General features: G+C 48.9%; 2 protein-coding genes across 8 annotated transcripts in view; one reads left to right on the top strand and one right to left on the bottom strand.

Annotated features, from left to right (window-relative positions):
* The window catches only part of CSGALNACT2 (chondroitin sulfate N-acetylgalactosaminyltransferase 2), a 49,069-nt gene extending 42,828 nt beyond the window's left edge, over nucleotides 1–6,241 (top strand). The window contains exon 7 of one of the 4 annotated variants that reach the window (XR_005032904.2): nucleotides 4,155–4,221. Coding sequence is in view for 3 of the 4 variants with exons in the window: in XM_036926558.2 (XP_036782453.2) it covers nucleotides 4,155–4,444 (290 nt within the window). In the remaining variant the exon portion in view is untranslated. The other 3 variants (XM_036926558.2, XM_057505826.1, XM_057505825.1) reach the window with 3 other exon arrangements.
* Nucleotides 6,242–13,130: 6,889 nt separating this feature from the next.
* RASGEF1A (RasGEF domain family member 1A) overlaps nucleotides 13,131–27,164 on the bottom strand; it is a 78,199-nt gene continuing 64,165 nt past the window's right edge. For all 4 annotated transcript variants that reach the window (XM_036926586.2, XM_036926588.2, XM_036926587.2 and 1 more), the window contains 12 exons: nucleotides 24,433–24,633; nucleotides 21,887–22,009; nucleotides 19,996–20,133; nucleotides 19,036–19,257; nucleotides 18,429–18,503; nucleotides 17,927–18,019; nucleotides 17,422–17,524; nucleotides 17,260–17,339; nucleotides 16,305–16,496; nucleotides 15,583–15,706; nucleotides 15,100–15,172; nucleotides 13,131–14,868 (listed from right to left, as the gene is read on the bottom strand). In XM_036926586.2, coding sequence (XP_036782481.2) covers nucleotides 14,844–14,868; nucleotides 15,100–15,172; nucleotides 15,583–15,706; nucleotides 16,305–16,496; nucleotides 17,260–17,339; nucleotides 17,422–17,524; nucleotides 17,927–18,019; nucleotides 18,429–18,503; nucleotides 19,036–19,257; nucleotides 19,996–20,133; nucleotides 21,887–22,009; nucleotides 24,433–24,633 — 1,449 coding nt within the window. In that variant the 3' untranslated portion in view covers nucleotides 13,131–14,843. The remainder of the gene's footprint in view (nucleotides 14,869–15,099; nucleotides 15,173–15,582; nucleotides 15,707–16,304; nucleotides 16,497–17,259; nucleotides 17,340–17,421; nucleotides 17,525–17,926; nucleotides 18,020–18,428; nucleotides 18,504–19,035; nucleotides 19,258–19,995; nucleotides 20,134–21,886; nucleotides 22,010–24,432; nucleotides 24,634–27,164) is intronic.

The raw sequence follows: 27,164 nt of genomic DNA, 5'->3' as shown, positions 1-27,164 counted from the left end.
ATTATTGCAATTTTTAACTCTAGAATTTCCATTTGTTTCTTTTTTTATCAATGACACTTGAACAACACAGTAGTTAGAGAGACCGAACCCCCACATAGTTGAAAATATACATAAACTTCTGACTCCCCAAAAACTTCATTACTACTAGCCTACTGTTGACTGGAAGCTTTACCAATAATACTATGGTTGATTAACACATATTTTGTATGTTATATATATTACATAATTTATTCTTACAGTAAAATAAGCTAGAGAAAAGACAATGTTAATGAAAACATAAGGAAAAGAAAATACATTTATAATACTGTATTGATACTGTAAGTTCACATCTTTTATTTACAAGAAGAGTCATCTGTCAATACCTACATAAGTATTATTTTACATGATACAAAACACACCAGATGTTACATGTCTTATTAGACAGTAAATAGAAAATGTGAAATTCACATTTTTTTACAGGTATAGCAGTTCATGCACTGATAATAAAGGAACAGCAGTATGGCTGCTTACAGCAGCCTAGTGTGATCATGCTATCACTTCACTGCAGCCTCGCCTACAGCTAATGAATCATTATGAAATGTTCATGGCATGCAGTATTAGTCATATTCATAATACAGTATTGGGCATACCTAACTTTGTCTTAAATTTTTTTTGATATGTGGTTCATCTGTGAGTTTTTTCAAATTGTCACAAATCTCAAAAAAATTTTCCAATATATTTACTGAAGAAAAATCTGCATATAATGGACCCATGCAGTTGAAACCTTTTGTTCAAGGGTCCATAATTGATATCTCTTTATTAATACTCTCTATTTGATGAAACATTGTCATCTTGCTTTCTGTTACTTTAAACATGATTTAAAAAAATTTTTTAACATACTTGTAATGGTTGTTTTGAAATGTTTGTCAAAACCAACATCTGGGCCCTCTCACAGGCAGTTTCTGTTGCCTGCTTTTTTCTTTTTTGAGTATATGGGTCACACTTTTCTGTTTCTTTACATGTCTTATAATTTCTTTTTTGAAAACTGGATGATAGTAATACGGTAATTCTGGATATTAATTCCCCCCTGACTCCAGGGCTGTTCTTTGGTTTTGTTGTTGCTTGTTCGTTTATTTGTTGGCTTGGCTTTACTGCTTTATACTTCAGTGAATTCCATCTCCCCACCTCCACTATGTCACTTCTTGTGTCACCTTTCAGGGCATGTGCACCCAGGATGGCATTAGATTGAACAAGACTCCCCTTTACCGTCTCTTTCCATGCCTCTGTTGATATCACTCCCACCTGTTAGGCTCCACTAATTGCTCCTTGTTTCTTTTGATGCTCTGGAGCATAAATTGCTTCATAGTCTGACCCAATTAAATCAAGCCCTTTAGCAGGGCAGTTTTTGAGGCAAGTCTTCCAGGCTTGTTCAGACCCCGGGAGGGCTCTTATTAGCTGTCTCTTTCCTTCTTTCTTTGTAGTAAACTAGTTGGCCTACATTTTAGCTTATTGCTCAAATAGAGCTACCAGCCTCCTCTTATTAATTACTTATAATGAAAATCTCCATTATTTTCATGAGCCCCCTTAGGCTTAATCTTCTGCACACTCTGTGTCAAATAAAGTCAGCTCCTTTGGGAAGAGCTTTAGAGTGGTGGTTGTTATGAACCACCTCTTCCCCTGGGAAAAAATTTCTGAGGCACTGCTCTCATTGTCTCAGAATGACAACCCTGCTTTATGAGCAGGACACAGTAGGGACAGAAGGGCCTGGCTCTCTCCTGGGTGAAGGCTCTTCCCTGCAGTTGTGGGCTGGGGGAGGAAGGGAGCCCTTGCTCTCTCAGCAGAGCTTGTTTAGAATTTGGCCTTTTTGATTTGGAGCTTCTGTTCCCTTTTATTTCCTCTCCTTCTGGTATTCCTATTACACCTATGCTATACATTTTGCAGTTGTGCCATAGTTCTTGGATATTCTTTTCTGGGTTTGGAGGGTTTTACCCAATCTTCTTTATCTTTGCTTTTTAGTTTTGGAAGTTTCTTGACCTGTCCTCAGAGATCCTTTCCTCAGCTAATACCACTCTACTGTTAAGCCCTTCAAACGCATTCTTCATTTCTGTTATATTTTTATCTTTAGCATTTCTTTTTGATTCTTTCTTAGAATCTCTCTCTGCTTAGATTACCCATCTGTTCTTACATGTCATGTACTTTTTCTGTTATAGTCCTTAGCATATTTACCATAGTTGTTTTAAGTCCAAGTCTGGTAATTCCAACATCCCTGCCATATCTGAGTCTGGTTCTAATGCTTGCTCTGTCTCTTCAAAGTGTTTGCCTTTTAGTATGCCTAATTTTTTCTTTATAGCTGAACATGGTGTGTATTGGGCAAAAGGAACTGCAGTAAATAGACCTTTAGAAATGTAGCGGTATGGTGCAGGAGAAGAGGAAGCATTCTGTGGTCCTGTGATTAGGTCCCAGTACTTAGTGAGCCTGTGCTCTGGACCATGAACTTCACAAGTGTTTCTCAGACACTGCCCCTCACGTTAGAGGGGACAGGAGTTGGGTATATCCCTTTCCCCAGATAGGTTAGACTCTGACAAAATAGTTACTCCTGAGGGCAAGGCTTGTTAAAAAGAGCAAAATATTCTGGCATATTTCAGAATGATTACTTTCCCTCACCCCCTGCTGGAAGCACTGGGGGATTTTTTTCCAGTTTTCCTTGCAAGAGAACCTGGTAGAACTCCTAGAGGTAAAGCTCAGAAAAGCATAGGGGCCCTCCGATGACTGGGCCCCCCTGGAGTTTGTAGCTCTCAGAGGTACCCACCAAATATCTACAGTTTAGATTTTCCTACCTCAGTACTGGTTTCCCTGGAAATTTTTACAGTGGATTTCTGCTCTAATAATTGTGACTCTGTCTTAACCTATCTGTCTCTCCAACGTTGGGGTAGCAATTTGCCCTGTGACCTTATTTCTTTAAGAAATCTGAGGAGAACTGTTGATTTTTCAATTTGTTCTGTTTTTTACTTCTTGTTAAAACTCTTCTCTAAACTCTGTACATGCTGGACTAGAAACTAGAAAGAAGTCCCTCATTTAGTTATCTGTGCCATCTCTGATATTTGAAGAGCTTTTTCATATCTACAAGGAAAAAAAGGCAAGATGTATCCAATATAGAATTTAGTAAAGCTGTGACTATTTCATACTGTTTAGAGATGTCAGAATTATTGTCATCCTGTGAGTGTAAAATTAAGTGGCATAGAATTATTTGGCAGAAGATGTAATTTGGAAACCTAGCTCTTAATTAAAGAATTAATATTTTTCTCAGTTAATCTTTTCTAGCTCTTTCAAAAACTTCTTTAAAAAGTTTATTGTTGATCTTATACCAATATAAAAATAATCTCAACTTTACCTCCCATTTCCTGTGTCCACCCACGCCAGTGAGCCTTCTGCCCCATTGTTCCAATTGTTCTAGGTAAAGTTTAAATGACATTTATGTTGCCAGGTCTACTTGCTTCTTTATAAGCTCTTAATTGAATAGCACACACTTGACCTATTCTTCCTCAAGACACTTTATTCACTTGACTACTGTGATAGCACATTCTCCAGAATTTTCTCCCTTCTGTGGGGACATTTTTCAGTCTCTTTGGCTGACTTGTCTTTCTCTGCCTGTTTAACCTCTGTATGTTGGCATTTCTTAGCATTTAGAACTAGGCCCTGTTTTCTTTCGAAACTCCTTCATCCACTCCAATGGCTTTAAGTCATGCATGTGCCATTCTCAAATACATATCTCTAGCTTGGCCATTTCTTCTATTTTCCCCTCTGGGAAGTTTTCTGTGACCCAGAAAAACCTGTGTCTAGAAGGTTAGAAAACAATAAAATATTAATGGCAGTAAGATTATGGGTGATTTATATTTGACTGTATTTGACTTTCTATAGATTTTCTTTAAACTTTGGAGTTTGCAAAGCATTCTGAAATACTTTTATCTCATTTTGATAATCTCAAAAACAGACCTTGGGCTCCTAGATGTCAGCTGGTCCCTGGACTTCCAAGCCAGGACATCAGTCCTCCACATCAGGTGTCCTGGAGCTGTACTGTGTCATCTCATTTGAGGCAGAACATTGCAATCTTTGTCAGGTTTGGCCATGCTCTGGCTGCCAGGCACTTACTTATAGTGTCAATTTTGATCCTGCAGGTGGATTTGACATGGAAGTGAAAGGTTGGGGTGGAGAAGATGTTCATCTTTATCGAAAATACTTACATGGTGACCTGATTGTGATTCGGACTCCAGTACCTGGTCTTTTCCACCTCTGGCATGAGAAACGCTGTGCTGATGAGCTGACCCCAGAGCAGTACCGCATGTGCATCCAGTCTAAGGCTATGAATGAGGCCTCTCACTCACATCTGGGGATGCTGGTCTTTAGGGAGGAGATAGAGATGCATCTTCACAAGCAGGCATACAGGACGAATAGTGAAGTTGGTTAACGTAACCATTGACACATTTGTCTGAACCACAAACCAGCTCTATTTATTTAGCCTTAATTCCAATTCCAGACGCAGTGCCTCTTTCACAGAACACATGCTCATCTTTTGTGTTCTTTCTGACATTACTTTAGCAATTTAACTTCATACAAGAAGAAAAGCAAGCATTTCAATGCAAAGCCTCTGTTTCATGAGAGAACTGCACTATGGAATGACAAATCAAAATCCAGAGTTTGTCTCCAAATAGTTTTGAGTTAGTTTCTACCGTGCACCCACATTCTGATGTGTCCTGATTGCATCGGGACAGAGGAATGGAATGTGTTCTGCTCATGGAGGGTCAGGAGCAGCCATTCCTCATAGAGGACGGAGAGCTGTGGAGGGGGTGCATGGACAAGTGCTCTTCACCTGCCAACCCCTGGGTCAACCTGCATGATTTTTAAATGAAGACCTTTGGTCAATTACTTGAAGAATCCTTTTTCTCTGAAGCAGATAAATAAATGACACATCTAAAATCCACCACCAATCGAGAAGGTAGAAACAAAAACCCCTTAACGTTGCTTAGCCTCTAGAATGTCTATTTTTAAACAAATAGGTAATAGAAGAAAATACATAGGTTAGAATCTATGACCTGATTAAAAATATAACGTGTTATTACTTTACCGTCATGTTGAGGATTAGTAGTCAAAGTTGTTGTAGACTCTTTGGAACAAAAAGGAACAAACGTGGAACTGTCTTTGATAGAACATTTAACTGTATTGGATTTCAGGACTCTAGGGGTGCCTGGGAACATCAGTTCATGTGACCAGGGCTCTATGAAGGCCTTCTTGTGGTGGCTCAGAGTGGATGAGCAGACAGTGTCTTGTGGTTTTTTGCTTTGCATAGTCTCATTTAGCATGGATCCATATGTATTTATTATCCTTTTATTTCTAATATGTTAATATATGCTACATCTGTATTTGTAATATTATAAAACTTTGAGAGAGAGTTTCACTGAAGGGAGAAAAAACAACTTAATGAGGTATACCATAAGATCACACTGATTTGAGAAAAAAAAGGTAGGTAGTCTGAATGGAAATATGAATTACAAAATATTTTAGAGAAATATATTACTTGCAGATAGAATGATGCTTTAATTGAGGTATAAATTATATTAATGAGACAAGATGAATAATAAATTATATTCAGATAGGACTATACTATGTTATTTATCACACCTGGATCTTTTACCATGTGGTCAATTGCTAGACCTAGAAATTGGAGATATGGTAAAAGGCATACATAGATTTTTGAACTTCCGCTTTTAAAAGGGACCTATAATGTCTTCTTTCTATTTATATATAAACCCTTGAAAATTCACAGAAGAAAACTCATTATTCTTTTTGTTCAGTAAATCATATCATCTGAAATACTACAAATCCCAAATTTCTTGGTGCTATATGAATACAATTTTACAATAATCCTTACTAATTATTCTTAAAAGTTTTAAGTTGGGGTAAACTTAGACTTGTTTTTTAACATGTGTAGAATATTCTCTGCAAAATATTCAGGCCATTGTCTCCTTTTATATACAATTATTTATGAAGACCAGTGAATTAAAGTATTTCAAGTGAGAGAACCAATTATTTGCAAATGTTTATTTGCAAAGGTACGTTGCAGCCTCGTTTTTTGACAGGATAAAGTGATTTGACCTTTTCTCCTGTTTTTTTAAACTAGCTTTTAATTTAAAGATGGAAGCTAAACAATGTAAACATTACTGTTTCTGACATTAAATGGTACCAATAAAGTATTTTATTACCAAAAGTTCGATGAAAATGTGCTAAATTAATTTCTTTCTGTTGTAAAATATACAGGAAAATGTGTAACATGTAACTGTGTAATTTAAAGAATAATAAAGCAAACACCAGTTCACCAGCTACCCAGATTAAGATATAGATAGAACATTACCAGTGAAAGGCCTCTGTGTGCCCCTCCTTGGTCACATACCCACTCTCCATCATAGTCACTGTCTTGATTTTTAAAATTTTTCACTTGTTTCCAACCATGCATATATCTCTACCCAATAGATTATTTTGCCTGTTTTTGAATTTACATACATACTATTTCATTATATATTCTCTTCCATTCAGTATTATGTTTTTGAGGTTCACCCATGTTATGACTAGTATTAATTTATCAATGTATAAATTTATATAATTTATAAACTAAAACTGATATTCTACTGTATGAATATGTTACACTACTCATTCTGTTCATAAATTTGGGGTGCTCATAGTTGTTTGCTGTTGTGCAGTGTTGTCATGAATACTGCTTTACATGTCTCTTGCAAGTGTGTAAGAATTTCTAGGAATAATAATGCTAGGTCATCAGTTGTGTGCACATGCAACTTAACTTTCCAACATGGACCACCTCTAGCCCTGTGAGAGGGTTCACTTTGCATCCTTGGCAATACCTCATTTTGTCAGCTTTGTTAATTGCTAATCTAGTGGGCTTTAGACATGAACTGCAGTTATGATTTTCATCTCCAATTTTGCCCATTTTTATCAGTTCACAGGAATTCTTCACATATTCTGGATACTAATTCTTGTTAGTTGAATGTTTGCAAATATCTTCTCCCAGGATGTAGCTTACCTTTTCCCATTCTTGATGGTACTTTTTGATGAATAAAAATTAACTTTAATGTGACTAATTGATCTTTTTCCTTTTTGTATCTACTTTTTATTATTGACTAATTACCTCATAAATGGGAAAGGATATCTTAAAGACCTTGTTTCATATTATCTTTGGAATACCTCATACACAGCTTTGCGTTTTCCTGTTACGTCTTTAACCTAAGTGAAGGGATATTTATTTATGATATGAAGTAAGAATTACATTTCACTTTTCTCTAGTGTCACCTTATAAAGTCCATGTTTTGCCCACTGACCTGCAAAACCAGTCTCACCCATCAGATGTCCACACATGCACAGGTCTGATTCTGGACTCCAGTCTGTTCAGTTGGCTTTTGTTGGTGCTGACGTGACCATGCCATTACATTGTGTTCTGAATTACCATAACTTTAAACAAATTGGTATCTCTGAGAGCTATTCCACTCACCTCACTGTTAAAAATTGTCATGGCTATTTGTAGCCTTTGTACTTCCATAAATTTTGGAATAAGCTTCATGAAAACTTGTATGAATTTGACTGGAGTCTCACTGAATCTATAAGCTGACCTTGGGAAAATTGACATCTTTTATCATATGAGTCCTCCAATCTTTCAAACAACATATCTATTTAGGGTATTAACTGTCTTTCAATTAAGTTTTGTACTTCTTTGCACAGTGGACTTTTACATGTATTATTTTTTAGGTTTTTCTTCCTTTGCATTTTTGATGCCATTGTAGCTATCTTTTATTTATATTTATTGTTACTGTGGTTAGAAATCAAATTGATTTTTGTGTATTAACTTTTGTGTTGAGCAACCTTGCCAAAAACATTTAATTCTAATAATGTATTTCTAGTTTCTCTGGCATTTTTTTCTGTTATACAATCATAGCATGTATAAGTGAAAGTTATGTTTCTTTTCAAGTTTTAAATCTTTATTTTTCTTTGCTGGTTAGGATTTATTGTGCAGTGTTGACTGCAAGTGATAAAAGTGGGCTTTCTGCCCGCGTTTCTGATTTCAAGGGGAGCACTCTCAGTGTTCCATCAATAAGTATGGCATTTGCAGAGTTTTTGTAAACACCATCTATCAAGTTCACAAAGTTACCTTCTATTACTACTTGGTGAGTTTTTATCATGCTTGAGAACATTTATCAAAAACTTAACTATCTGTTGAGATGAAGGTATGATTTTTTTCCATCTTTAATATGTTAAACTGATGAATTGTGTTAATTTTCTGGAGTACCCTTGCATTCCTGGGGTAAACTGCAATCTGTGTTGGGGTGTGATGTTGTGTCCTTATTGTACAGTGTTGGATCGATTTGCATATGGACACACGCACACAATATTCTTTGCCTGCCTGTATATGTATTTGTGTGTGGGAGTGTGTATATGTGTATATATGTATTTCAGGTGTTTTCCATCTCTTCATGAGATTGCCTCTGCCGTCCTTTCTCATCCTTGTTGGACTTTTTTGTTAAGGTTATGATAGTTTAAAAAATAAGTTACAGGTGTTCTTACTCTGTTTCTGGAAAAGTTTTGTAAGACGAATTATTTCTCCCTTGAATATTTGGCAGAACTGCCTGAAAACCACCTGGTCGTGAACTTTTCTATATGGGAAATTTATGTAAGAATCTATATGAGAATGTTTCTAATGGTTCAATTCATTTAATGACTGTAGAACTATTCAGATTTTCTGGGTTTTTTTACAGTCAGTTTTGAGTTATTCTAGATAAGGTACAATTTTGTAGGAATTTATAGTGGTAAACTTGAAAATTTAGAGGAAACGTACAAAGTTGTTTGCAATATCCTCTTACTCTATGTAGAACATGCATGCGCAGGATCTATCGTGATAGTGTCTTTCATTCTTGATACTGTTTGTTTGTGGTCTTTTTTTTTTTGTGATTAGTCTGGCCAGAGTTTTGGAGACTTTTTTAAGTCCTCTCAAATAACTGACCCTACCAGCCACACAGGAGAGATCCAGTTGCTTCACATCTTCCCCAACACAGTATTTTCAATGTTTTTAATATAGATCCTTCAGTTTCTGTTGGGTGTGTACAGTTATCTCAGTTTGGTTTTATTGTAGGGAATATTTTAAATGTTCAGTTTAACATCATCAGGGAATGGCATTAAATATCTTTTCATAAGTTTATTGGCCTTTTGGATATCTTCTTTTGTGAAATGCCTACTAAGATTTTTTGCCTTTTTTAAATTGCCTTTTTAAAAAATTGATTGTAGGAGTTATTTCTATATTCTGGATGTTAATCTTTTGTCATATCTATGTATTGAATTATCTTCTCCCAGACGGGACTATTTTTCCTTTTCTTAATGATATCTGCTAATAAACAAAAGTTCTTAATTTTAATAATGGCCAGTTTATCAATTATCTTTCTTTTATGGCTACTGATTTTGGTGTCCAATTTAAGAAACCTTGCCTGCTCCAAAGTAAAAAGAAAGTTTCACATTTTCCTTTAGGTGCTTTATTGTACCGCTTTAAGTCAAGATTCATCCTGCAGAATTTCTTTTAGTGAAGGGCCACTGATAGCAAACCCTCTTTCAGTTTGAAAAATATCTTTTGTCTCATTTAAAAAGTGTTTCTTGGAGAACATAAAATTCTAGGTTAGGAAATTTTCTGTTAGAACACTGGTGTTATTAGTCCACTGTTTTCTGGCTTCAGTTATTTCTGTTGTGAAGTGAGCTGTCAGCTTAAGAACTGATACTTGTTTGATGGTAATAACCTTATCTTTCCCTGGCAGGCAGTCTTTAAGATCTCATCTTTTTCTCTGTTACGTATCACTATGATATGTCTGTGTGTGGATTAATTTTTTTCTAGTCCTGCTTGAGATTCATTTAGCACCCCCAGATTGTTGTCTGTTATCAATTTGGGAAGAGTCTCAGCTATTATAATTTTAGTGTCTCTGCCTCATTCTCTCTTTCCATCTATAACTCTGATAATATATGTTAAACCTGTTATATCCTCCATGTCTCTTAACCTATTTCGTGTTTTCCAATCTTTGCTACATTCTGGTAATTTCCTTAGTTAAGATTTGAGAAAGAACATCTATTTCTTCTAGAAATGAAAACAAATTTTTGAAATACAACACGTGGGTTTAACAGAAGATTAAACACAGTTAAAGAGAGACTTTTTAAACTAGCATATAGGTCAGAATGTCTGCCTCTACTGGGTAATTTAGGGCAGTTCAGGGCCATGTTAAACTAAATACTTGGCTTAAAGTTTTTTTGACCAATGTTACTTGTGCTATAAATGAAATACACTGACTTGTGGTTATAAATGCTCAGGGTTTTCTCCACCCGCATTCAATGCCAAGGTTCAAAACAGGCAGTTTTCCTTAACCCCCTTGGTGGGGTTGAGAGTGGAGCATTGTATTACAAGTTCACTGAAGGGTGGTTCTTTGGGATTCCAGCCTTTTGGGCTAGGGTCTCCTATAGGACCCCTCTTCTTGCACAGGCCCTGGGCTTTCTTTCCTATCCATCCCCCTTGTGGACGTGAAAACGGAAGCTCACAGTCCCTGCCTTCAGGACAAAAGGTGGCTTCAGAGTTTCCCTAACCTCTCTGGGTTTCTGCCTTGAATTTTGAAGTTTTGTATAACTTTTATCAGTTGATTTCAGCTTGCAAGCACTTAGTCTTTCACGTCCAGAAATGGACAGGTGTATAACTTACTTATATTCTTGACATTGTTTTCCCAACATCGTTTGTTACTCAAGATCCATGTCTGAGAGTCCTGGGATGTATACTGGTTTGGGGGTGAGTGGGGGGTGGGGGTGGGATTTGGCAGCTCTTCATCTTACAGTGTCATGACTTCCTTTTTGGGACTAAAGGTAGAAAATGCATTATGATCTAAGGTTACCAGCCTATAGGTGGGTAGTAGGTTTTTCATTTAGGAAGTTGCTGTGAATCCCAAATTTGTGGGAATTTTTCCCCATATGTGTCTATATACTGGTTAAATTGAGCACTGAAGCAACTCTTTGGAAATGCTAGAATATGTATTGACCAGGACTTCAGTTATTCCTTTGACAAGGGTGCTTTTAATCCTTTGTTTCACTTTTCCCAGAAGATTGTGCAAGAGAAGTGGCATTGCGTTTCCCCCCGGGAGCCGCCACAGGTACCCAGCTACCACCGCTCCTAATGAACTAGGTGCTACGCTTCTGCCATAATATGACAACAACCCTGTGACACAGAGAGTACTGGGATTCCATAATAATCATGAAGAAGTGGAGGATGAAAAAAGCAGCTTGTCCAAGGGCATCCAGCTGGGAACCGAAAACCTAACTTGATTTCTTGCTCTTAACACGTATCCTGTCTTGCCTCACTGAGCAATGTGGCTTACATTTACATAGAGGTATGTATTTCACAGGTGATCTTAGTTTGTCACAAGCCTCCATGGCCTTAGCAGGGATCCTTGGTTCATCTTCCTGTTGCATCTGATGCTGTAACAGATTTGTTCCCAAAGTGCATGTGTGCAGTGAAAGGTAGCATTCGGTCATCCAGTGTTGGCAGGACCTGCATACCATGCTGGTCACTGGCTACACAGCTATACAAGTGGCTTCTACACAGAAAGAGCCAAGACTCTGGTACATAGGACAAATGCCAGCAGTGTGATGTGGAAGGAGGGGCAGGGCCTGGAGGAGCACAGAGCATGACTCACTGGGGAAGATGTAAGGAGGCTCTTGAAGAGTGTGTGTAAGAATGGGGTCACAAGGGTATTAGGTGCATAAGAGTGGCGTGTGGGGTTAGCATGCCTGAGAAGTAGGGGCACCTGGGAGAGTGAGCTAGGAGGGCAGGAGGGAGCCAGTCCCTGCGGTTCTCACACCCTGGCCGGCTTCTAGGACTTGCCTGGGTTTCCCAGTAAGCAGGAATGCAGTGGGGCCCTGAGAACATTTTGAGCAAGTTTCCAGTGCTGCTGCTGTCAGGGACCCACAGCTTGAGAAGCGCTGGCCCGAGGGACCACCGCGGGTAAAGGAGGGCACCAAGCTGGCTCACCTCCTGCCCCAGCACAAGCTGTGTATTCCAGGCGCAGCCTGTCTCCCAGGCACAGCAGCCCCTTCTTCAGCTGAGGGAGGTGAACCTTCCAAAAATAACTACCAGGACATAGAGGATACCACTGAATTTAAAGACCCAAAAAAATGCTGTCATTTACCCAAAATTAATTCACATATCCTCATAGGTGCCCTCATTTGCTCCACGAACACCTGAGCACCCATTGTGTGCAAGCCTGGCCTTCTGTCCAGTATGTGGCCACTAGCTATTTAATCTTAAATAAAATTAAAAGTCCCATTCCTCAGTTGCACTAGCCACAGCTCAGTGCTCAGGGCCTATCTGTAACTAGCAGCTACTCTACTGGACAGTGCAGATACCAGACACTCCGTCATCAAAGAGTTCTCTGCTGGGCAGCACTGGTCTGATGGGCATGGCAGACCTGAGCACATTAAAAGCAGGCTGAGCTAGCTCTTCAAGAGTAGGTAAGGTTCAGTGAGCTGTGACAAGCAGACCTCATCCAGCCTGGGCCTCACTGACAGGGCAGCAGTGGGACAAGCTGGAGAGAAGCGGATGGGAGTTCAGCTTCCCGTCTAGGGTCTCAGTTATTTTCCTTTATTTCCTCTCATGTGCCCCTTAACAAATCCTTTTCCCTTAGTGCTCTTGAATGAAACCCATTACCACAGGAAGAGCCCCATCCGTGACTGTTCTCTGCAAACAGCTCTGCAGAAGATGTCAGCAGATGCTCCCCAACTTCCTCCACCCCAGACAGACCCAGGGTGCCCAGGACTGAGGATTATGATTAGTCCTGCAGTAAAGGAACCTTTACCATCTTAAGTTAGGTCTCCCAAAGTCCCATGGCCATGTAATACAAGCGCTAGGGACATATTTTTGGATGTTACTTGGAGGAAAGCACACACTTCTTGTACAACTTTGTCTCGTTCTGCATTATTTGTTTGAAAAGCCCTTTGGCAGCCCCATCCTCCCTGGCCGGGCCTCCCGCCAGCAGCAGAGCCTCTTTACCTCGCTGAATTTGCACAGGGAGCAGGCACACGACGGGGCAGCATGCTCCTTTATTGATACAGGTACGTACATCCAATCACACCCACCCTGACATGCTGCGCCACGGCACAGCTTTATACTCAGTGTTCATCTTAAGATACCAAAATATCACAGTTAAGGAATGTATCAAATGGGGAAAACAAAGTAGCAGACAGACACTATCAGGTAGGCACTAGAACCAAGGGAGCTGCTTAACGCATGTACAGAAAATGTTCTCACGTTGAACTCCAAATATATATTCTCAAGTCTTAAGCCTTTATCTCAAATACATAAACAAAGCAATATATACTATCAGTATACAATATGTACTATCTAGAACGTCTGAAAAGTGCAAAAACACTGTGACAATACAGTGCGAATACTCTTGTTCCACCCAGAGCAGAGGATCACGGAGCCCCCTCCTTCTGAGGCCTCACCTTCACATGGCAGCCTCTCCTAGCAGCTTTGGGAATTAGCAACTAACTGACCCGTCCTCACCCAGGCCTCCCCACTGGAGGTTCCTGTGGAAGCCGGGCGTGCAGAGAGAAACAAGGGTGACTGGTTCCAAAACTGCTTGTGCAGACGGGAGCCCCACTAGGAGGGAGATGGAGTCAGCGTGGATTGCCCACCTCTGGCTTTGGAGGGAGCAGCGCTGTCCCGGTCACACAGCCAGGACGTCAGACAGAAAATGGAGTGTACTTGCCAAGTTTGGGTGTGGAAAATACCTCCAAAGGTTGGGCAGATTATGTGAGGGGGCTCCAGCAGTGACTGGTCCAGCTGATTGTCTGTTTCAGAGTCCGTTAGGGGAGCACCCACCCAGAGGGAAGGAGGAAGCGGCCCACCAGAATACTGATTCGAGACCTGCTTCTTTGTATTTTGTACTTGGTTTCAAGAAAGGTTTTAAATGTCCCCATTCTCAGGTCTACTTTGTATTCTCTTCATTACAGCCAAGTGTCTTTCAGTGATAGCCTGGAAAACTGACAATTGCATGACTCCCCCACTGACATTGTGTTCGATTTTCTCCTTCCCTAAAACGTTGAAGAACAATTTGCCAGATACGTTCCAGCAGCTAAGATGCTGCCAGGTGTCCCCTGCCCCTCCCCGACCCTCTAAGTCCCTGATAAAGGAAAATGAAAATGTAAACTTTGGAAAGCCTGCACTAAGGTTCACTTCCAGAAGTATGCCTCCCAGACCCCCTGGCCACCCAAGCCCCTCGTGCTGGAACCTCGCTGGCCCGGGCTTTGAGAGCAGAGCTTTCCCGGCGGCACTGGCTGGCTGCGGGCTAGAAGAACAGAGCGGGAGCCCGGCCCTCCGTCCGCTCTAAGGCACTAACCCCGACATCAGAGACACTGGCTGGAAGGGCATCCGAGCAGGCAGGGCTTGTGTTGGTTTGGGTTGGGTTTTTTAAAATATTTTTCTGTAAGGTGTTAATAATCAAAAAGTAGAAAGAAAATCTCCATTCCGTTAGATGTCATCATGGATGCCATCTCCCATGTTACTCCTCCCTCCCCAAAGCAGGGCCCTGCCCTGTTGTTTAAAATAAACAAAAAGAACTTCATAAGTGCTAAAGGTTGATGCATGAAATAATTACCTTTTTTTTCATAAAAGTTATATACAAAATGGACCCCAACCAGTGAGGCCTCCTGATCTCTACTCCTATCAATCAAGACTGAAACTCAGTGCCTGTGTGTGCTTCATCCAGCGGTGGCAGGCTGCTCCGGTGCCTTCAGGCTCTGTTAAGGAGGGTGGTCCTAAAGGAGGTGGGGCACAAGGCAATGTCAGGCACTGGCGGGCAGGCCCTTCCCCGGGCACACATGCTATTCAGGGAGGCTCCGGACCTTCAAGCCCCACGTCCTCAGCTCCCACCACCGTCGCCTGCACCGGGACAGGACGCCTTCCTCTACCGCAGTTCTCCCCCTTCCCAGTAGGCTCAGGTGTGGGCTGGGCTGGGGGCTCACAGGACGGGCCTTGGAGTTCCCTACCTGAGCGTCTTCCAGCTGTCCTTTTCCATGTGGTTCTCGGGACCTTCGCTTTCAAAGGAGGCGATGAAAAGAGCTAAGAGATGGGAAGCCCCTCAGAACCCACGTCCGCATGCAGCCAGTCTGCCTGCCACACCAGTTTCCCCTTCTCAGACTCTCCCTTCTGGCGGTCAACTCTCGGGCCAAAGGGACAGTGACCTCTGGCCAGGGCTCATCCACAGGTCTCTACAGCGTGGGGTTCCCTGTGCCCTAGAGCCCCCGGCTCCCTGATCCAGGAGTCGGCCAAGTGTCCTGGTTCTGCAGCTGACCCAGCCCCCTTCTGGCTCTCACGTGGCCTCCAGAGCTGATCTCTGCTTGTCCTTATCTGTCATTTGCCCACAACCCTCCCTCAGGCTCTCACCCCTGCAAGCCGAGCTTCCACTCTGTAGCTCAAGCCCTAGACGTGGCAGGAGTCAGGGGTATGTAAGTGTGGGTGGTGGCCCTCACCTTCCTCGCTGTAGATGGGTGCTGTGAGCAGGTAACTCTGAATCTTCTTGTCCTTCTCGAAGGGACACTCTACCTGTGTCCATGTCATGAACTCATGGATCTGTCTGGAGATCTCCCAAAATTTCTGAAGGGGCAGAAGACCAACTAGATGTTCATTTGTCACTAAGATTGAAATCCTTGGTTAGGGCACAGGACACAGGTTCTGGTTTTAGTCTGCTGCTCCCTTCCCTAGTCCCCAGGGTCACTCTGCCCTCCCCCTGGGCCACCAGGCTGCAGCAGGGTCTCTGCCTCCCCTGTGCAGGGACCCCAAGCATGCCCCATCTTCATCTCCAGGCTGAAGCAGGCATCCCAGCCACCCCAGCACCGCCAATCAGAAAACGTCACCACCTCAGTCTTCGGGTTCTGTGTAAGAATCTGTGACTCCCTGTCACCCCTTACTTGGACGTTGCAGCTCCTCTACACCTGCCCAGCCACCTCTGTTGCTACCTCCTGCCCTCGGCCAGGTACCCTTAGCTTCCATCTAGAATTCTACTACCTTCTCTCTGCCCAAGGCCCTTGTTGCCTGAAGCCTTCCTGCTCCCCAAGCCCCTCAGGATGGTCCCTTCTGTCTCCAAGCTCTGTAACCAGCTCATTCACCCATAAGGGCTGAGGCCACGCCCTCACTCCCCACCGTGTGTGGGGAGCCTGGCCATGCCCCCCAGACCCCAATGGGCTGAGCTCACCTTGAAGTTAATGTGCCCATTGGGCAGGTGGTTGGTGTGAATTTTGTGCAGGAAGTAGATGTCCTTCACGAAAAGGTTGAACACAGGGATGACGATCTTCTCCCGGCTGCTATTGGCCATCTGGGACCTCTGTGTGGCCCCCTGCAGGGCCGTGCGGTAGTTGCAGAAGTTGCTGGATGGGTCCATGTGGTGCTGTGGGCAGAGGATGTGGTGGGCAGTGCCGCCCCTCTCCGACCTGCTCAGGTGCCCCTTGCCAAGCAGGGAGCAGCTGATGGGGAAGGCACTTCCTGCCTGGGAAGCCCTGGACTGTCCCCACAAGAGATCTATTTTCCAGTAGTGAGTGCAGGAGGGGGTTGCCTGGAGGCACCTTGCTGAGCACTGGGCCAGGGCCTTTTGGGGGTCTGAGCTCCACCAGGAAAGCAGAAGGAAGCCTTGCAGCTCTCGCTCGCCTCTTCCTGCTCTGTGGAGCCTGGGTCTCACCCCTTTCCTTTCAAAACCTTCTTTTGATCCTCTCCTTAGACTAACTCCTCCCAAACCTGAACAGCTTCACAAAACGCATGTTGGCAGAAATGGATTCTGTGGGCAGGTACATCTGGACAAGGCTGCACAGGAAACTGTCAGCCCCTGGCTGCTCAGGTGACCCAGGGCCAGGTAAACCAGGCTAGGAAGAGGCCAGTCTCTGCTTAGTCTGCATCACCCACAAGGGGCTCATGGGCCCTCTTTGGTCAAGCTAGCCACTCCCCAGAACTTGTGTAGACAATGCCAGGTCCGAATGAAGTCCCATAGTTGAGGAGAGCTTCCTCTACGCCCCTCCTGAGGGCAGCCAGGCCAGGCCCACTCGACGCACCCAACCCCAGGCAGCACTGTGGGCACTGAGTCCTAAGTGAGGCGTGAAGTGCGCTGGGAGGCCCTCAGAACCCACATCCACATCCAGCAACGCAGGCGGGGTGCCTACCTCCAAGACGTCAAACTTGGCTGTCTTGACTTTGGACCACGTCTTCTTCAGCCTCGCCACAGGACTGAGGTTCATGCCGGCTGCAAGGGAGGGCAGGTGGGGTCAGGGCAGGGGAGGCAGACCACACAGAGGCTGGATGGGAAGCCCAGCCCAGACACTCACAGACGATGGCCATCATGGAGTTGAAGTTGCCGATGTTGAAGCACTCCCGGGCCACGTCGATGAAGAGCTCCAGCACGTGGGTCCGCTGCTTCTTCTTCACCGCCTGGGCAGCCGCACAGCCTCCGCATGAGCCCACCAGGCCCCCCTCCAGCCCCAGAGCCGCCCTGGGCCCACAGAGCTGTCAGACCCACGGTTGGGGGCACCCGCAGGCTGCAGAGGCAGGAAATGCAGCCATGGCATTTCCAGCACTGGCAGAGGGGCAGGAGGGCAGGCTGAGAGTGCCAAGGGGGCTGCCAGTGGGCTCACAGGCCGTGCTGGGCAGAGTGCCCTCCTCGGTGGCTCTCATGATCTAACGCATCACTGCTGGCCGTGGGATAGGGGGGTGGCACCTCCGGGGCCCTAACAAAGGGAGCATCCTCTGCTTTGAACATTTCATCATCTGAGGGGCACAGGAGCTAGAGCCTCAGCAGCAGCCCCCATACCCAGGTTGTGCTGCAGAGCTTACCCGGCACACCTCGGTGGCCACCAGCATGCTGAGGCAGTTGAACCAGTTGTCGTAGGCCTCCAGGCTGTAGGTCTTGGTCAGGTCCCCTCGGCACTGGGGGGACACAGCAGGTCACAGGGAACCCGAAGACCTGCCGGTGGATGCTGCCCCAGCCCTAGCCCCAGAACCAAGAAGCAGGAGCTGGAGCTGGAGGAGGGGACTGTGAAAGTGACGGTAGGTGGGGGAAGCTGGGTGGGTGCCCTCTGTGGGCCCTTACCCCAGGCCCCTCAGGACTAAGCTGGCAGCCCAGCTGGCTCCCCAGGACCCTGGGAACACTAGGCCCCCTCCCAGCATGCACCACCCCACATGGCCATCCACCAGCTCCCAGGAGCAGGGGCCAGGAAGCCAGACCCACATCCATTGGGTTGTGAGGCCTCACCCTCAGGAGGCCCCTACCCACCTGTGTGGGGTGTGGTGCCAGGCCCACCCTCAGGCCACCCCAGAGTACCCGCCAACCCCTCACCCTGTGCTTGTCCCGAGAGTCCATGTGGCTGACAATCTGCATCAGATCCTCAGGGTGAATGCTGCTGACCCTCTCCTGGACGGGTGGGGAGGGAGAGGAATGCTGGGGTCATAAGCTGTCCATCGTCAGGCAAGCATAGCCCCACACTCAAGAGCATAGGGCATGGTCACCTGAGACTTCCCTGCAGGCTGCATCTCAGCCCTTCTGTACACAGGCCCTGCCCAGCACCCCCAGTGTACACAGGGTTCTGGAAGGGAGGAGACAGGGCTGCATGGGAGGGAGGCGGAAGCCATGGGGCAGTGGCTGCTGGGTGTAGGGTACCCTCCCAGCCCAAGACACAGGCGGGAAGAGGTGACAGGGCTGGGGAGCTGGCTTTCCCTCTGGAAGCCCTTCACTTCTGCCCAGGCCAATCCCCCATCCTGGGCCACTGTGGTCCCCATTGCCCCAGCCCCTCCCATTAACATGGGCTACTGTAACCCGGAGACCCAGGCATCAGGCGCAGAGAACCCACTGCTCAAGTGGATACACCCGCCAAAGCAGTGGTTGGAACAGGCAAGCAGGCTTCACCTGACCCTAGTCTAGCTGCTGGGGGGCCCTGCAGACTGACCAGCTCCATGTGAGTCAGCTGCTGGGCCAGAACCAGGGGGTCACCGCACACTCCCAGGATGTCCTTCTGAGCAGCTGGTGGCTTGGCCTTGAGGATGGACCCCTTGTCCATGGCCGGCGAGCGGAGCTTCTCCCGAAGCTCCTGAAGCTGGCTCCGAGCAGCCAGGGACAGCAGCAGGCTCTGTGTCATTTGGGCAATGGCCTTCTTCACCGTTCCATTCTCCTGTGGGTCAGAGGCAAGGAAGGTGCTGGTGTGGGCTGGTGGCAAGACCACCACCTCCTTGGATGGGCCCTTCTCATCTGCAGGGACATGCCTGACTTTGAACCCACATCCTTCACCCACACCTGCCCTTAGAGCTTGGGCCTTTGGTGACAGAGTTGGTACCATGCGGGCTTCTCTGAGTACTGCTGGGGAGGGCACCCAGCTGTCTGCCCTGTGGGAGTGAGAGCCGAGGGCCAGGTCAGGGCCAAGGGTAGGCTTCTGGTCTGAAAAGCATGGCTTCCCGGGTAGTGGCCAGCTGATAGGGCATCTAGAGGGCTTCTTCCCAGGCCAGGAGCCTTCGTTCCCTGGGTAGGGGCAGCCCTGGCCCTTCCCAAAGTTCTCTGGGCTCTCTGAGCACACAGCTTGTCCGCTGGTGGACCTGGGAGCCCAGAAAGTAGGCAGCCTCATACGGCCTCTTGTGAGGCCCCCACTCTACCCACCCAAAGCCATGCAGACAGTAGGGCCTGGGCTCCTCCCGCCCACTGCTCGAGTCCCCTCAGGCAGAGGTGCCAAGGCAAGTCTGGCCCGTTGAGGTGTCGAGGGTGGGGGCAGATGGGGCCACCCAGGAGTCCTCTTGGGGGAGTGACAGCAAAAGGGACCATGTAGAGAGCTGTCCCTGAAGACCCACCCTCCTGTGAGAGTAGACCCCTGCCCCAGGTCTACCTAAAGAGCCCTGGCAGGGGCCAAGGAGGGCCTTACCTCATCACACTGTGTGACCCGGTGGGTAATGGCCTTCAGCTCGGCCATGGCCTTCTCATCCTGGAAGTCGTAGGGGAACGCTTCCGTCCATTCCTGTAGCAGCTGCACCATCTTGGCTGAGAAGGACTTCAGCTTGGCCTGGGACAGCAGGGCGAGCATGAGGTCTGACCCTCCAGAGTGAGCAACAAGATGACCAGTGGTACCGGGCTCCCCACGTTCCCTGGGGCCCCCAGACACCCTTCAGAGCCAAGTCCACTTCGCAGTGCCTGGGGGCCTCTGGACAGACAATCCCCACCCTGCATGAGGTTCTGTCACACCTGCTGTTTCATATTCCCTGTAAGTCGGCTCTTTCTCACTCAAGTTCATTTGCAAAAAACCTGTCTTGTCACTACCATGACACAGAAAACTGCTTTCTTTTGCTGTAATTAGAAGTTACCCAGAAGAAAACATAAAGAAAACGAAGCAAAATTATTAACATTAAGTGAGAGACTTTCCTGCCTCCTCCATTAAAATGAGGTTAGCAGAGCTGGGAGGGGGCACAGAGCAAACACGGATAGCGTCCTCTTCCCAGCTTCATATCATTAAAGGCATCTGGAGGTCCCTGCTGTTGCTCCAGGCCCAGGCACTTATAGCCCAAGAAGGGGGTGACATGTGCTGGGCCCCAACATCCTGGACGGCCCTTGTGCCCAGCCCCACACTGTCCCACTGAAACGCCCAAACAAGCCCACAACCCTCCTGTGCCCACCTTCACCCCCAGCCCAGACCCCAGCCATGACCCCTGCCCCTAGGTGGTCATGAGGGATGGCTTCTCTGGCCATGCAGTGCCTCTCCCAGCTGGCCCGCTAGCTCCCTGCAGCCTCTCCTGGCCAGGGAACACAGCATCTCAGGAGGCCTCACAGACATTTTCCCCAGATGTCCACAGAACCCCATTCTTAGCAAGAGAGCCCTGTGTTCCTTCCTCAGAGGCCCAATAGCACATGTGACCATGGACACAAGCTGGCAGGCTCCCCTCAGGCTTCTAGGGTCCCCACACTGACTCTCAGCCTAGAATCTCATCTCCCCTCTCACCTGCACTTACTTCCACCTGTGCTTTTGGGAGCCTTTCCTGCCCACCACGCTAGGGTCAGTGCTACCACCCTGCCCCCCACCCCTGGGGTCAGCCTGCCTGGAGAGGAGGCTCTGAGGGTTACATGGCATTCACAGGCCTTTGCTATAAACCTGTGGAAGCAGGAGGCCCAGCCTGTGGAGGGGAGGGTCAGCAGCAAATGGGGACAGACCATGTTCTGCTGCAGCCCAGTATAGGCCCAGGAAGCTCTGACACATGCCCACCACTGCTTCTTCTGCACCAGACCCTAGGCTTCTAAAAGCTTCACCCCAAGCTGCTGCCCCTGCCTGCAGGGCTTCAAGGACAAACTGTGGTTTCTTGACCATCCTAGCCACCCAAAGCTTGGCTCCATAAGAAAAGTCAACAGTTGACAAACAGCCCTATTTGAGTCACTGAAAATGCCTACTGTGTGCAGAGAGGGGAGGTGACACAGGCCCCACTGGCTTCCTTTCTACCAGCTGTAGCCAGGCCTCCGTTTCAGGAGCCCTGGCCTGACTAGGAGATCTAGCAGAGCTGCCTGCTGTGGCCCTTCCCCAGGATGGGCTGCAAGTGCCCACCAAGAGCAGTTGCTTCCAGACTGCCAGGAAGAGTGCTCGGCCCTGTGTACGCTGCTGGTCTCCAGGGAGCTGCGCCCCAGCTGGTCCAGGAGGCCCGAGACCCAGTGAGGGAGCGCCCAGGCCATGCTCAGCCAGACTCTGCCCGGCCTGCTTACGGTGAGCACGCTTGTCTCACATGAGTGACAGGGTGGAGGGGTGTACAGACAGCACCCTGGCAGCACGCCTTTACCTTCTCAGACGCAGCCTCCAGCTGCTGCCTCTGCTCCAGGCAGATCTGCCCCACTCGGGCCAGCAGGTCATGAGGCGGGATGAAGACCCGGGAGCTCAAGAGAAATGTGAAGATGTATGTCCTCTGAAGAAAGGAGTCAAAGAGAGGCAGAGTGGGTCGGGCCTGGCCTGGCCTCCAGGATGGTGGGCCAGGTCTGCTGCGCCCAGTGGCACCAGCCAGTGGCCATGCCTTCTCCTTTCCCCTGGAATGCCCTTCCTTCTCTTCCTGCTGCTAAATCCCCCCCACCCCCAACCCCCACACAGCACAGCTCAAACCCCAATTCCCAGCAGCTCGTGGAAGCCCCCCCACAAGCTCCGCACTAGCAGTCTTGCCCTGCTGGGATTCTCCCCACCCTCAGCCTTCCCCAAGCACAGGAGCTAAACCCAGCCTGGATGTTGGTGGGACACTCTGGGCCTGTTCCAGCCTGCTGCCCAGCCTGTGGTGCTCCGTGGGCTGGGCCCCAAGCCTCCTTCTCCAGACCCTCACTGGCTTTGCCCAAGGTCCCTCGCTGGTGAGGTGAGGCCTTGTCTGTGGGGCAGGACAGGACCTCCTCGGCCCCAGCACCCCTATCAAGCAAGTCCCCATGCAGCCCCTAACCCGCTGGGGCCTTGTCCCCACCTGCCTCACCAGAGCCCTTCTGTCCCACATCCACGTGCCCTTGTTGCTGGGCTGTGTGGTAAGGCTCTGGGGGTCCTCATGATCCGGACTGAGAGGTGGCAGGGAACAGGGCCTAGGCAGAGGGTTCTCCAAAGCCTTTTGTCTGACATGGATCAGAGCCAGTGAGACAGCCACACTGGCCCCTGTCTGCAGACAGGTCAGACCTGGGGGTGGGCGACACTGCTTGGGGCCCTGCTGGGGACTCTACTCCCACATGGCTGCTGCAGATTGGGGGGCTCAGGCCCCCAACCCCACTCTGGGCTCAGAGGAAAAGGTCTTCCTTACTTCAGCCCACAGCAAGCTGTGCTGTGTTTGTGGGAGCACAGGCTTCCTGGAACAGGACTGAGGCTGCAGGCCCACTGCCCCATGCAGCCCTCAGGGGCACCCATAGGACCTATGTCCTGTCCCCAGGCCAGGCAACGTGGTGCTCAGGGGTCCCAGTGGTCAGTGGCTCCACATCTAAGCACGTGGCTCAGATGTCAGACAGAAGCACCAGGTGTCACCTCAGAGTTCTCAGCCAAAGGCCAGCAGGGCCCCCGGGGAGGAGCCGTGCCTCTCTGAGCAGCATGGGGGCTCCTAGTGCATGTGACCCAGCTGCCCACATGGGCAGTGAGGGAAGGGTGGGGTGCCCAGAAGTTTGGCACCGGCTGCTGCCCTCCCAGACTCTCCCAGGGACACCTTCCTACTTCCACCTCCATTTCATTCTCCTGGAAAGCAGGCTGGCATCCCAGGGCACAGTACTTTGGGGATGACACTGGGTGACATTTTGCTGAGGAGGCTCCTCTGGAACAGATCTAAAAGAGGAGGGTCCTCCCACAAAACCACAGCTCCCCCTCACCCAAACAACCCTGGACTCGGATGTCCCAGGGCTGGGGTGGAGGGGGGCCAGGCACAGCCCTGCCTGGACTGCTTCAAAGGGCCTCAAGTGCCCTCTTCTTGGTTCTGCCACCTGGGCCCTCAGCTATATCTGTATCACCACACCAGCCCCAGCCAGGCCCCACGAGGGTTTCTGAGATGGATGGAAGGGCAGATGGAGAACAGACTAAGCCCCAGGACTGGGGGATAAGGCCTGACATGTTGGGTGGGCCTGGAGCCCCCGGAAGCTGAGCCGACACCAATGCCAGCACATAGAAGCTAGAGTGCAGAGGGGGCAGTGCCTCCCCTGCCCGACATCGCAAGCTGTGTCTGACCACCAAGGCCAGCACGCAGGGCTCTGCCCCTGGGAGGGGGCTGGTGCGGCTCAGCACTCCAAAGGGAGCAGGCAGGCCCAGCGCCACCACTGCTAAGAGATGTCACCCTTCAGAGGCACAAGGGAAGCCACATGATGAAGGAACTTCCTGTCCCAAGAGTGTCCTGATGTCATCTTGAGGTGAAGAGGGAAGATGGAGATTGTGGTTGAAGGCCAGTCCTGCCCACGCAGGCGGGCCCTGGGGTCTGCATGCTGGCACGGCAGGGCTGTCCCCGCGGTATTCTGGACTATGACGGTTCGTGCACAGACCAAATCTCCCCACTTAGAAACAGGGCCCATGCTGGGTGGACCCTTGCAGGGACCCCAAGGCCTTTAGATGCCCCTTCCTTGCCTCAGGCCCTGCTCAGAACTCAAGCCTTGCCTCTCTCCCTGCTTGCCTGCTTCTTTGTGCTACCAGGCCATCTCCCAGCTGCCCAGGGGCGGGGACACAGAAGGAGGCAAGGCAGGCACAGGAGGTGGGGCTGGGGCTCCCCGATGGCCACCCTGCATCCCCCCACTGCTCCATCCAGCTCTTTCTGGGCCTTCCCCCCATCCCAGAGGCAGCCTCTGGAACCAGGCTGCCCACACCAGGGACAGCCCTCTCCAGGCTGTGGACACTCACGTCAGGATAATAGTCCACTGTGGGGACCAGGTGCTCCATCAGTGCCTCCAGGGATCCAGAGATGAGGCGTCCATCTTGGAAGATGAGGTCCCCGGAGCCACTGGCCCCACCTCCTCGCTCCCCCATGCCGGGTGGCACCTGTCCACTACAGCCAGGCCCGAGTATGCTGGAGAAGACGGCGGACGTCTGGGGCATAGTTTCCTGGGAGAGAAGACGAGGCCAAACATGAAAGGCACCCCCCCAGGTCCCCCACAGGCCTGCATGTTGGAGACCCCCCAGTGGGTCCCAGAGAGGCACCCCCACCAAGGGCAAGGGGTGGGCATTAGATATCAACTTGGGCTGGCAGGTTCCTGGGTGGCCCCACAGCTCCTGTTCTGTGCATCCCAGGCCTCACTCCAGGGGCTGGAACATCTCAGTGGGAGATGAGAAGCCATGGAGAGAAATAACACCTGGGAAGAGAACACCAGGTATGCACGGGGTGGTCAGGGCAGCCTCAGGTAAGGGCACTGGAATAGACTGATGGCATTAGCTATGCAGCTCTCTGAGATAAGAAAGGAACATTCTAGGCATAGTCACAGCAGATGCTAAGGTCCTGAGGCCAGGGTGTGTTGAGGGGATGTGCAGGGAGTGGTCTCAGGAGTAATGGGCCAGGCCATGCACACTCAGGGGACAGGGTGAGGTGTGCTGTTCCTCTGAGACAAAAGGCACAAGGGCTCTGAGCACAGGAGTGACCTGACTTGGGATGAAGGTCACCGTGGCTGCTACATAGAGACAGCAAGGGAGGGATCTGAAAACCAGTTGGTGGGTTTTGCCGTAATCCAGGGAGAGGATGCACAGGTCAGGGGGTAGCAGGGGAGGGGAGGAGGGTCGACTCTGGACGCTGTGAAGGATGGTCTTGGGCCTGAGCGAGCACGGGGAAGAACATGAGGGTAGGTTTGGGAAGAGATCTGGAAGTTGGCTTTGGACATGTTGAATTTGAAATGCCTGTTAGATGTAGATACTGGGCTGTAGAGGGGCAGCAGAGCAGGAGGGCTCAGTGCTCCCAGGGCTGCCCACAGTGGCCTGGCCTGGTGTGACCTGGTCTCCACCTCATGCTGCAGTGGGGCCTGTACTAGAAGCTCTGGTGAGGCCTGGAACAGTCCACAGCCCTCTGGGCCTCAGTTTCCCATTTCCCAAGGCAGGGACCACCCTGAGAGGGGCTGTAAGGGCCTCAGGGAGATGCACATTGACCAGCCTGAGGCTAGGGCCACAGGTGTGCTCCCTTCTGGCACTGGGCTCAGGTCCCCATGGGAGCTGGGCCTTCCCGCCTTGGCAGGGCATGGTCGCGCTGTGCCTTCTCCGGTCTGGTGGGTGCTGGCCATCGGGCACCAGCCCTGCGCCTGCCACCCCAGGCTGCCTCTCCACCTCCTGGAGCCTGCGGGAGGGGAAAACACACGCCCCTCCCTCCTTGGCTCCCAAGGTGGCAGGACCACCTTCCCCAGTGATGAAGCCGCCCCAGCCCAGCTGGCTCTCTGACCCGGACCAGGCAAGTCTCTGAGCCAGTCTGGCCTCAGCTTCCTGACTCTGCAGAGCAAGCAACAGCCACGATTATTTTACTGCCATAAGGGGCCCCGGCCTCTGCCCTCCAAGATGGTGCAAGCAGAGCTGACTCCCATGGCACAGACATCAACTGTGCCTCACACCAGGGGTAAAGGGCACCGGGCTCAAATACCCGCCTGACGAATAACTGAAGGTTGCCTGAGAATTCCCAGGAACGCTTTGCACGGAGGTTGAGAGCACAAGAAAAGCTCCAAACAAGGCTGGGGCTGGAATGTCTTAGGCCCCAGGCTCTGTGCTGCCTCTCTCCAGGATCAGGGTTTGGACTCACACAACACTCTCCTCAACACGTTAGAATGCACATTCTTGGGCCCTGCCCATGTGTCAGAAACTCAGGGTGGGCCTTTGATCTGTGTTTTAACAAGGCCCCCGCCAGGGTTCTGGTACCACTTAAGTCTGAGAAACCATGACTTGAACAAATCCTTCATTTTTCAGATGATGAAACAGGCTCAGTGGGAAGGAACTCAGCTGAGGAAATCCTAGGAGTTCCAAGGCCAGCCCAGGCATCACCACCTCCAGGAAGCCGCCTTGGGTTAAACCCTAGACTGCTGACCATGTTGTTTCAAGTGACTGATTATTCCATTTCACGTCCTCCTGCCTAGCCAGAGCCTGGCCCATTAACCACTTATGGGATGAAATAACAAAGGTGGGCTCCCCAAGCACCTTGGTACCCACAGCTGTTCTCCTGTGCACTTGCTGGCTCCCAAGGGACCCAAGCCCCGGCACCTTACCTGAAGCCCAAGCACCATGGGACAGCGTCTTCAAGGTCACACAGTTCTAGGCTCAAAAGGCGACCCAATAGTAGTCAACTTGGTGAGCTGGGCTTCCTGACCCCTTCAGAGATGGGTTTTCCGAGCTGCTGGCCTCCCGTTGCAGAGGCAACAGACTGAAGGGGCCATGGGCAGGTACACTCAAACACCCCATCAACTCTCACAGCCCCTGCCAGATTCCCCAGAGAGCAGGCCACCCTGTGTCCAGCCTCCAGGGATACCCAGTGGTAGGGAGGCTACCTGGGAGGCTGGGAGCCAGCAGGGACTCAGCCTGGGGACTCGGCTTCTGGCTCTGCTCCCCAGGGGGTGGGCAAGCCTACTAGGACGTGGGTGCCAAGTTCTGTGCTAGGCAACAGCCTACAGCTA

The sequence above is a fragment of the Manis pentadactyla genome, chromosome 8 (genome assembly GCF_030020395.1).
Source record: "Manis pentadactyla isolate mManPen7 chromosome 8, mManPen7.hap1, whole genome shotgun sequence".
Lineage (NCBI taxonomy): Eukaryota > Metazoa > Chordata > Mammalia > Pholidota > Manidae > Manis > Manis pentadactyla.
The sequence above is the reverse complement of the archived record's forward strand: the minus strand, read 5'-3'. Positions and strand labels throughout refer to the sequence as shown.